The 10,683-nt window shown below is 45.6% G+C and overlaps 2 protein-coding genes and 1 long non-coding RNA gene across 3 annotated transcripts; 2 read left to right on the forward strand and 1 right to left on the reverse strand.

Moving 5' to 3' along the window:
* The first annotated feature begins 36 nt into the window (after nt 1–36).
* Nucleotides 37–7,375, forward strand: LOC105275740 (sodium-coupled monocarboxylate transporter 1). The gene is made up of 8 exons (XM_026969419.1): nt 37–527; nt 745–1,090; nt 1,339–1,493; nt 1,576–1,716; nt 1,827–1,935; nt 2,054–2,275; nt 2,375–2,871; nt 5,527–7,375. Exons 1-8 carry the CDS (start codon nt 301–303, stop codon nt 5,960–5,962), a joined length of 2,133 nt encoding a protein of 710 aa, XP_026825220.1. The 5' UTR covers nt 37–300; the 3' UTR covers nt 5,963–7,375.
* A 581-nt stretch (nt 7,376–7,956) lies between these two features.
* On the forward strand, nt 7,957–10,635 carry LOC105275749 (methanethiol oxidase). Its single transcript, XM_011332845.2, has 8 exons — nt 7,957–8,127; nt 8,337–8,497; nt 8,614–8,793; nt 9,048–9,351; nt 9,457–9,717; nt 9,801–10,134; nt 10,259–10,381; nt 10,501–10,635. Exons 1-8 carry the CDS (start codon nt 8,112–8,114, stop codon nt 10,550–10,552), a joined length of 1,431 nt encoding a protein of 476 aa, XP_011331147.2. The 5' UTR covers nt 7,957–8,111; the 3' UTR covers nt 10,553–10,635.
* LOC113561878 lies at nt 7,966–8,332 on the reverse strand. The gene is made up of 2 exons (XR_003406509.1): nt 8,241–8,332; nt 7,966–8,136 (listed from the first exon to the last, which is right to left on the reverse strand). It is a non-coding gene; the product is annotated as an uncharacterized LOC113561878 (long non-coding RNA).
* Nucleotides 10,636–10,683: the final 48 nt, after the last annotated feature.

The following is a 10,683-nucleotide window of genomic DNA, read 5'->3' on the forward strand; positions in this document are numbered from 1 at the left end:
GTATAATTCACTACCTTTTTTCCTTCGCACTTTCCGTACATTCCGATCGTCATTAATCAAGACGTACCTTTCGTAATCGAGTCCCGCGTGTACGTTATCATGTAAGTCGTAAATTAATCTCACGGTGAAACGGTAACGAGATATTGCAAGTCAGCGTCTTCGTCCACGAGTCTTACGCCTGATCAGATTTAACGGGCGCGAAGAATGGGAAGAGTTCCGTACCGTGAATCGCATTCTCCCTTTGATATCCGTAGGAAAAGGATCGTTCATTGATACTTTCAACAGCGCAAGGGAGAAGCGATGGAGGATCCCTTCACTACTACCAGCGTCCCGTTCAGCCAACCGGAGACCTTGGGTCACTTCATGTTCGGATGGGTCGACTACATGCTCTTCAGCATGCTGCTGCTTGTCAGTGTTCTCATCGGTGTATACTTTGCCTTCTTCAGCAAGCAGGACAGCACGACGGAGTATCTCTTGGGCGGTAAACGGATGGGATGCTTCCCCGTCGCAATGAGCATCATCGCTAGGTCAGTGTTCCTTTTCAGTGACACGGTTTCCGTGAAGAATTTAAGCAGCTCACGAGGAGTACGTGTCTCGTTCTGCCTATCTTCAAGATCAGAGACTATTTTGGACGATCCCGGAATGAGTTCCCTCGTCGTCTTTTTGAGTCTTCTTAATTTCACGTTTTTTCCAGATTTTTCTTACAATTTACACTCGAACTGATCATGTAGACTTATTGTTTAGCCATATCTCGGGGATTACCTTGCTGGGCATACCCGCCGAAGTCTTCTATCACGGTACTCAATACACCGCGTGCGTGTTCACGGCGATTCTCACCGCCGTAATCACGTCTTACATCTTCCTGCCTGTATTCTACAAGCTGCAACTGACCAGTACCTTCGAGTATCTGGAGGTCAGGTTCGCCAGACCGGTCAGGATCCTTTCTTCGGTGCTCTTCACCATCTCGCTCTTTATGTACTTGCCCATCGTCATCTATGTGCCTGCCCTCGCCTTCGCACAAGTTAGTCATTTGAGTGTTCACGCGGTAACGCCGGTGATTTGCATCGTGTGCATCATTTATACCAGCATCGTAAGTAGCGCGCGCGCGCGCGTGAGCATGATAAAGCAATCTTACATCATTTAATCTGGGATTAGCGAAGAATTATTTCGCTATCCTAGACACTAATATTAATACTAACTGCAGATAAATATTGAATTGTAAAGCCTGATAAAGAGCAAATTTTATAATTAAAGTTACCTAATTTTGATCAAGAAGCCTTTCTTACATTTTATAGTATAGAATTTAGAATTGTATAGTATTCTTTGGATTGTACACAGGGTGGTCTGAAGGCGGTTGTATGGACGGACACTATACAATTCTCCGTAACTGTCGGAGGGCTTTTTACAGTTCTCGTGTTGGGAATACTATCTGTCGGCGGCGTTGCGGACGTATGGAGGATTTCCGACGAGGGCGGTCGTCTGATTTTCTTCGAGTAAGACAAAACAAAGACTTGAACGTATGTGCTTTGTGTACGTACAATATTATACATCTCACATGATCATGACTTTTGTTAGCATGGATCCGAGTCCGTTCGCGAGGAACACCTTTTGGGGCATGATCGTAGGTATGACGGTAACGTGGCTTGGACACCTCGGTATTCATCCGGGTACGGTGCAGCGATTCTTGTCAGTGCCGAGAGAAATCGACGCCAAACAGTGAGTCTTTTTTAAGTCCAATCGTGAAAATTTCTAAGGAGAAAGTTTTGGTAATTTTTAATTAAAATAATTTTTAATTAAAACTTGTCTCGCCTTTTCTATACCTACAGTGGTACCGTTATTACTGCGATAGGGATGATTATTGTCAAACTGATCGTCGTGTTCACCGGATTGATAATGTACGCTAAATATCACGACTGTGATCCTTTCCTGACAAAGGTACGACGAAATTTTCAAGTTACATGTTGAGAAAAATATCAGAAGAATGTTTAAGAGAAGGAAACTATTATAACTATTTTACAATTATTTCTATTGCGGAAAATTATGTTATTTATAGGCGATAAGCCGCACTGATCAAATTTTACCGTACTATGTGATGGACGTTGCTGGGCATCTGCCAGGACTTCCGGGATTATTCTTGGCAGGCTTAGTGAGCGCCGCGCTCGCGACTATGAGCGCCAGTTTGAATACCGTATCCGGTACCATCTACGAAGACTTTATCAGTCCATGGATTCCTGATAATTCCAAAAAGGAAGCTATGGCTGCTAACATTATGAAGGTAAGCTGCATGTTATAGTTCTTTATTTAATGATTCTTGATTGAAATAATATAATCTTGAGTTTTAGCTTTATCGCATCAATTATTTGGTACTGTTTAGGGTATCGTCGTAATAAGTGGCGCGATTTCTGTGGGCTTGGTGTTCCTAGTCGAACGGTTGGGGCCAGTCTTTCAGATAGCACTGATCATGCGCGGCGTAACTGATGGGCCCTTGCTGGGCCTCTTCGTGATGGGAATGATGGTACCGTGGGCAAACGCGGGAGGCGTATTGTTGGGCGGTTGCGTCAGTCTGATCAGTATGCTTTGGCTAGTAGGAGGTGCCCAATGGCACACTGTATACGGCAGAATCAAATACGATTCCCTGCCCACTTCGGTGGACAGTTGTCCATATCCGTTGAACGAGACCGTTCCAATTACAATGACACACATCACGATGAACTCTGACGAGGAGCCGATGATACTGTTTCAAATATCCTTCATATACTACACCATAATAGGAGCGCTAATCGTTGTTATCGTCGGGACTGTCGCGAGTTACTTCTTCGGCATGGATCTGGAGAGCGTGGATCCCGATCACATCGCGCCGGTGATGAAAAGGTACGTAGTCTCGTGATAAAACGAAGGTGGCAATCATTGATGTCTTTATTTAATTTACTCGAGTTCATTATTGAAGATAAGACACCTCGAGCTAGGATAAATTTTATCTCTATTTAAAATAATTATGATAATTCTCGTAATCATTAGAACTAACTACTTAGTGAAGCTACTTAAAGCATAATCACAGGCGTGCTCGCTTTCGAATAAAGCGGTAATATATTATACTAGCGCTTTCTAAAGTGCGTCCAGTTTCTCATAAACCGGATTAAGGTTTCACCGATAGGATAAATAGAAAAAAAAAATGTTTCGCTCGTTACGTGCGAGCGATCATTCAATTTCGCTCACACTCGTTTCGCCGATCGACCGATCGCGGTCGCGACGCCGTAGTCGAGAATCGTCAAGGTATATCTAGCCGAGATAACGGTAATCGCGCGTGTCCATTACGCGCGCATAAAATACTTGTGGACTTATCACGATCGACGTTTTCTTTGTGCCGTTCTCTCGTTACGTTCTCTCTTCACAGGTTTCTCCCCCCACGGAGGTACGCCGAGGTCTCATTGAGAGAAGTGCCGCCGTCACTCGACGCCGTGCCGGAGAAAACCAAGTGATCGCGATTGCGGTTCCGCGACTCGATCGCAGAAGCAATCGTTTTAGTCGGTATGCGCGCGGGCTGAAGGTATCGACCTCGAAGATCTCGAACGACGATCGTTCATCCTGGGAGACCCTCGATATCGGCGGTGCCAGCGACGTTCCCGAGTTATCTGACAGCCGACTGCGATAAGGGGGTGTCTTTTATTGATTAATACACGCATGCGCCAGGTACCCCCGGTGCACACATGCCGGATCGCGGGTTTGTTTTCGACCTCTCAGTACCGTTTCTAGCGTTCGTCACGAAACACCGTCGCGGAAGCGTCTTTCCTAAGCTCCTCCTTAATCAGGAAATTGAGATCGGCTACCGCGAGAAGTGTCTCTCGTTTGTTCTTCAGTGATAGCGGAAAAGGACCCGCCAATGAGCGTTATTTTTTACGATGTATCTTTGTCGAGACTGAGAGAGGACCAAATCGGAGAACTCAAGAGATAACAAAGAAGACGACCAATATAATAAAGTTATAATATATTTAATTATATTATTAAAGTTATAAAAGTTATTTTATAAAATTATTTGTATTATAAAAGTGACATTGATATATCGCGATGTAAAGATACCGAGAGACGCTTCGGCCCCATGTGGTCCAGTGACCGAAAGATTGGACCCGCGTATCCCAACGGGAAGTTACGTCCCTGAAGATGCTTCTCGGGGTAGCTCGGGGATGGCCGCGCATCCTCGGGGATGAGACGGCCGCGCCTACACGTGGGACGAATGTCCTCGCGAGTGCCGAGTATCCTCCTCGGTCTGATCTCGCAACGTTCAACAAGTACGAGCGGCAATGTACCTCGCGACGTTCCTCATGAGGTTCCTCAACGGTGGTGTTTCTACAAGCGGATGACGTCTCGCCATGTGATACCTCCGAGACCACTGAGTGACCGATCATCAGCCAGCAAGAGCATCAACGTGCGTGATCGACGTTGCATTGAAGATCCGTTGCGTGTCAAGTCGAGGATGGAACGGAAAACTTTCGTCGAAGATTGACGACCTCAGAATAATTCCGAACTGCTCTTAAATCGTCCGTTTAGAGATCCTATAATTAAGATCCATCGAGATCAGCTGACCATCTTCTCGCGCAACGTCAAAGGTCAGCATGCCTGGCAAAACCGCGCGAGTTGGATGAACATCGAGAACTAGAACTCGAGGTGACGCTCCACGGGATCACGATTTTTTTTCTCCCTCGCGAGGATGCAGTCGCACCAAAAAACGCCTTAGACAATTTTTGCCAGTACCTGAAGACTCGCGCACGCATTTTCATTGCCGTCGTGGCGAGGACGTGGTGTGATTATGGATGATCGTTCGCGGAAGGTCGATGGAATGTGAAGATCGCTGTCATCCGGACAGATCCAGCGCGGCGGAAGAGGCATCCTCCCGGAGGAGTCCCGAAGAATCCTCGTCGCTGCTCAATTGGCCAGCAGACTGCGGCGAAACCAGTGGCATGCCGAAGTACAGTCGTGCATGCAGCCGCGCCTTGCCTTTAATAATAGATAAAAAACGTAGGCGCCCATGCCGGAAAAAGAACAGAAACCGAGAACGTGCGGAGAGAGAGTCTGCCTTTCGATTCGGCCGATGCCGATGAGGAAAAACGCGTACGTGCTACACGACTGACTATCATCTACCCGTGCAGCGGTCGTTATTGTATCGATCACCAGGATCCTGTCGATTTGATCGAGGAACGATCAAGCCGTGGGAAAAATAGAGACTTTACCTAATCAAGAGAATGCAGAAGTAAATGAATAATCTTCAGCATCAGACGACGCGAAGTTTCTTTGTCTTCCTGCTGCGGGAGAGGAGTTGACCGTTTAACGGGGATGCTTTTAAATGCCGAAGACTGTATTCGTGAGTCTCTAGCTTCCTTTGTCGTCAATCTTTTTCGTCGTTAACTCCTACTTTATCTTTTCTTGGTCGCTTGTCGTATACGAGTGCCGCGTGAATGCGCTAAAGTAGCCTTCAGTGTCCAGCGATCCATTCAACGATCAACAGTTCAAGGATTGTTAGCTTTTCTTCAGGCTCCTGCACGAAAACGTCCCAGGCCGATGCGATGAGAGTACGCGAGTATTCAGGTATTCCCCGGAAATGACGTCGCCGATGCAGAGGAGCTTGCTGGGGCTAACGGTGTTGATAATTGTCAGCCTGATGATTGTCAGTCTGACGGCCTTCCTGCTCGGCAGGAGGCTCACGGTGGAGACGCGCAGGAGGGACGGCCTGCTCCTCGACATGATCGCCAATATCAGCGGTAACTTGGACCGGCTCGACACCGGCCTCAACGACATCGCCGTGCAGACGGAGGTCGCGCGGAACCGCCTGCGGCAGCTGGTAGCGCTTCATCGGGAGAATCTCTTCGTGTGCGCGGTGCTCGCCGAGAAACAGAGACTGCGGCGGACGTCCGGCGAGAAGCGGATGAGGAGAAGAAAACGACGGCGACGGTTCGCCATGTCGCGATGATGATCGACAACCGGTTCAAGAGGCGCGAGAGCGTACGCGAGAGAATGCGGGAAACATTAGATCGATGCACACGACGATAGTAATTTTGCTGAATTTTTTATTCACTTTGACTGTTGAGAACTTATTTCGCGATGTTAAGACGCGCACGGATTAAACCGCAAAAATCGAAAATTAAAAAACAAAAATCTTAAAATTTGAAGACTTTTTAAAGTTTAGAATTTTCTGTAAAATCTTTTACGGAGACGTGTACGTATCATAATTTTTATAGTCTATATATCATAAATGTTTATAGTCTAGCTATTAAATTTGCACCTATCATTAGCGACACGACTATTCCCGCATCGGTTTAATGCAGACAAGTTGCTCCCGCGCTTAGGATAGTGAGACAATCATCCACATTTCTGCTACGAAAACGCACGTAGCGAGAGCACATATCTTAGGTAAATTCTATCTACATATATTTTCAGTGATTATAGGAGAAGAGATGAGTCAATCACACTGTGGGAAACTAGATGTTCAAGGTAGGGGCCAATTAACCATTCCGGGATCACAGAGTCACAAACGATTGTTCTCAATTCAGGATATATCGAAAACGCGATCAGGTACGACTTGTCGTACGAGGAATAATCGTTACTATATGAAAGCATGTACAGTGGAGCGAGAATTGAGTTCCGTAAGATCGTCGCCGAATCGTGGAACTTTGAGCGAATGCTGCGAATATTATGTATGAAGTTTCGTTGCAGAATATTATTGCGAGTATTCTTACGATTAGCGTATTATTAATTAAGTATTGCGGCAATACCTGTTAAATCAATGTACAATACGTGTGTCGACTGTTTGTGCTATAGTTTGCCTGAATCCCTCATATGTCCGATCTACAAGACTCTTAGATCTGCGGAGAAGCGTTTCTTCACCGATTTCTTCATCGAGACTTTTCAGGGAGAAAGCTTTTTCGATAACGTGGATGCTCTCGTCGAGGATAAAATCCGGTTGAGAATCTTTCTTGAACGAAACGCTCGGTCGCGGATGTATTTTTGTTAGGGAAGAATCTCCTCGGTGACTCATCGAATGAGCTACCTTGAAAATATTCGTTCACAGGTCTGGGACGCTTTGTATACCTTTGCCAAGACATTTAAGAGATCGATACATCATAGCGATTTAGCGTGCGATAGTGCGTGTGTAGCATATACCTACGTTTGCGTGTTAGGTCCGGACAGACCAGTAACGTCGTAATTCGACGTGTATAATCGCACTTGGATTAATTTACACTTTGGAGGATGCGGTTTTGCTTGTTGCAGTTTTTGCATGCACACGCATGTGGGAGGGGTGCGACCCTCTCTTGTGGAAATCTTATATGCGTAATTATTTTTGTAACTCTTTGGAAGAAAGATGCGAATAAATCGTTTATGTGTATCTCTTATCTCTTTTATCACCTCTCCCATATTTATCCTCTATGATTCACATGGCCGGCGATCAATTACTCATACATGATGGGTGCACAACATCGTTCACGTCAAGTCACGCCATCCATGTAATCCTGAAATTATTTGCAGTGTAAAATTGACTTTGATATGAATTAATTACACGTAAAGAATTTATTAAATGCACATTTTCACGTAGATATCTGAGTATGTCGAAGTTCAAGAGCAAGTAAAAAAAAAGATACGTCTGATATTTTTATCTGGGTAGCTGCTAGCTGCCATATGGCACGTTATCAGTCCTGGCTAATAAAAGCGCCTCTTATCAACGTAACGATAAAGTTATTTTCCACATTTCAGATTGTCGTAACGGATACCTCTTCTCGCAGCAACAGCAATAACAAACAACTTTCTTTCAACAGTAATCACTTTACGTATATATACTTCGTTATGCGACTTTATTTTCTTCCGCTATCTTCTCTGGTCCTGGTACTATCAGTCGACCGAAGTTTCGTACGGTGATTGGGCTGACCTTGTATTATCAGTCAGTGAGATAGATTTTCACTTGCAATCCATCTCGCGCTCTTTTGCGAGCTGGCACTCGCAGCGTCAAGTCATTTCAGAGCAGTCCGAAGAGCGGTTCCCTCTCTCTTCCTCAATCATCGTCGCGTATACTCGAGTCCCCAGTTGAGCAACGTCTCTAGCTCGCCAAGCAGCGTCACGTCGGCACTATGTCTCAAAAGAAAGGTACGTGTCCTACAACAGCGTGTACCAATTAGATACATCCGATTCCTCATGATCGATAATCATCATAAAATTCAGAAAACGGAGAGAAGAACGTATTCAACGCTGTGACGTACCTGAAATTAAACGTGGATTACGCTTTACTAATTGTAGTAATTGGAATCATTGCTGCAATTGATCGCGTTCTAATAGCTTGAAATGGTTTTCGACAGAGTGTTCCGTCTGCGGGCCCGGTTACAGGAGTCCGAGAGAGGCGATGATCAAGGGACCCCGCGAGAAGCTTATGTACGTCATCAGCATACACACGGATCCCGCGAAGGCCGACGTTCTCTGCACGGTGGACGTGGACCCCGACAGCTCCACGTACTGCCAGGTGCTACGCGAGACTTCGCAGACGACGATAAGACTTTGAGATCTCGAGGAAGTCCTCGAGATTTCTCGGAGACTTATGTTGAAGTATATACAATGACCGGCTTGTTTGTCTTTCAGATAATTCACAAACTGAGAATGCTGGCGGTCGGTGATGAATTACATCACTCGGGCTGGAATATCTGTAGCAGCTGCCACGGCTCGTCACGCAAACGCGATACCCTGGTACTGCCCAGCCTCATGTCAGACCGAGTCTATCTCGTCGACACGCGCGATGAGAAAGCGCCGAAGATTAAGAAGGTATATGGATGCCAGATGTATCGTGATATGGAAATCTTTGCAGCATCTGTACATTGTACAGATGTGTTATAAATATGTAATAGAATTATAATTAGTCGTACATTGTGCGAATGCAGCAAGAGATAATAGATACCTATGCAAACTACATGCAAACTAAATGCAAATTACGTGCGGTTTATGTAAGACGTACCTTGCTTGATAAACATTTCGCAGTATATTGCGCGAGACTTTGCTGACTATTTTTGCTTTACGAGGTCTTGGAGCCAAAGGAAATGCATAAGTATGGAATTTCCACGCCGCACACCTCGCATTGCCTACCAACCGGTGAGATCATGATCTCTACTATGGGGAATCTCAATGGCGATGGATTGGGCGAATTTTTCTGCATCGATGCTGAGACCTTAGAGGCGAAGGGCACCTGGACCAGGTCTCAGGACAAAGCCACTTTTGGATACGACTTCTGGTACCAACCGTATCACGATACGCTCGTCGCTACCGAATGGGGAGCACCTAGAGTCTTCAAGAGAGGATATCTCTCGGAGGACGCTAAGGATCCGAGTAAGTGAAATCGTGATTTAATGATCAAGGTCTGCAGATTGGAGGATCAGTTTATTTCCTTTATAGTTAAACTCTTAGTCACTAATTATGGACGGTGATTTGCAGAGATCTACGGTAGAAGTCTGAACGTTTACTCCTGGAATGAGCGCAAGTTGAAGCAAACCATTAATCTCGGGGACGATGGAATCGCGCCTCTCGAAATCAGATTCCTCCACGATCCCCTGGCAGCGGAAGGGTTCGTGGGCTGCGCGGTAACGTCGAACGTTTACCGATTTTACAAGGCGGAGGACAACTCGTGGAAGGCCGAGAAGGTGATCCAGGTACCGCCGAAGAAGGTTGAGGGCTGGAGCATGCCTCAGATGCCAGGTACGAATTTTTTCCCTTCAAGGAGCTTCAACAAGAGGCTGAAACACATATATCAGATAAGAAGGTCCGAGTCTTGCTTCCAGCTATGATCACCGACATCCTGCTGAGTCTCGATGATAAGTACTTGTACCTGTCCAATTGGTTGCACGGCGATGTCAGGCAATACGACATCTCGGACACGAGGAATCCGAAATTGACCGGCCAGGTCTTCCTGGGCGGATCGATATTGAGCGATTCGCAGGTGCGCGTGACGCACGACGAGGAATTGAACAGTCAGCCAAGTCCTATCCACGTGAAGGGACGTAGGTTGCACGGCGCACCACAAATGTTGCAGCTAAGTTTAGACGGACGTCGCTTGTACGTGACTACATCGATTTTCAAACCCTGGGACAAGCAATTCTACCCCGACCTCTTTAAGTGAGAGCACTTCTTTCTTTTTTTTCGAAACCTTTCTTCTACTTGAATTTCACCGTTCTGCCTTTGTGGCATAAAGTCCTTGTAATGCGCTGCGTTACGATCCAAAAATGTTCCGCTCGTTTAGATATGGATCGACGATGGTAAAGCTTGATATCGACATCGAGAGGGGTGGCATGAAGCTTGATGAACAATTCCTCGTTGATTTCGGCGCCGATAAGAACGACGTTTTGCTGGCGCACGAGATGAGGTAAAAGATATTTTCTAATTCATTACGTTAATAAAAAGAAAATTACCATTTCCTCTTTCCTTAATTTGATGAAGAACATATAAGGAAAGATGAATTTTATTACGTTAATCCTTATGCAGATATCCCGGTGGAGATTGCACGTCTGACATATGGTTGCCGGAAAAACACTAACTTGAATAATTATGCTGGGAAAAGTTACATCAAATTTTGTACGATTCGTTTGTAATAAAGTCTCTTGGTTTTGCATGATGAAACATTATTCACGAGCGCTTTTTATTCTGACAAAAAAGGATAATGAAGGA

The sequence above is a fragment of the Ooceraea biroi genome, chromosome 4 (assembly GCF_003672135.1).
Source record: "Ooceraea biroi isolate clonal line C1 chromosome 4, Obir_v5.4, whole genome shotgun sequence".
Classification (NCBI taxonomy): Eukaryota; Metazoa; Arthropoda; class Insecta; order Hymenoptera; family Formicidae; genus Ooceraea; species Ooceraea biroi.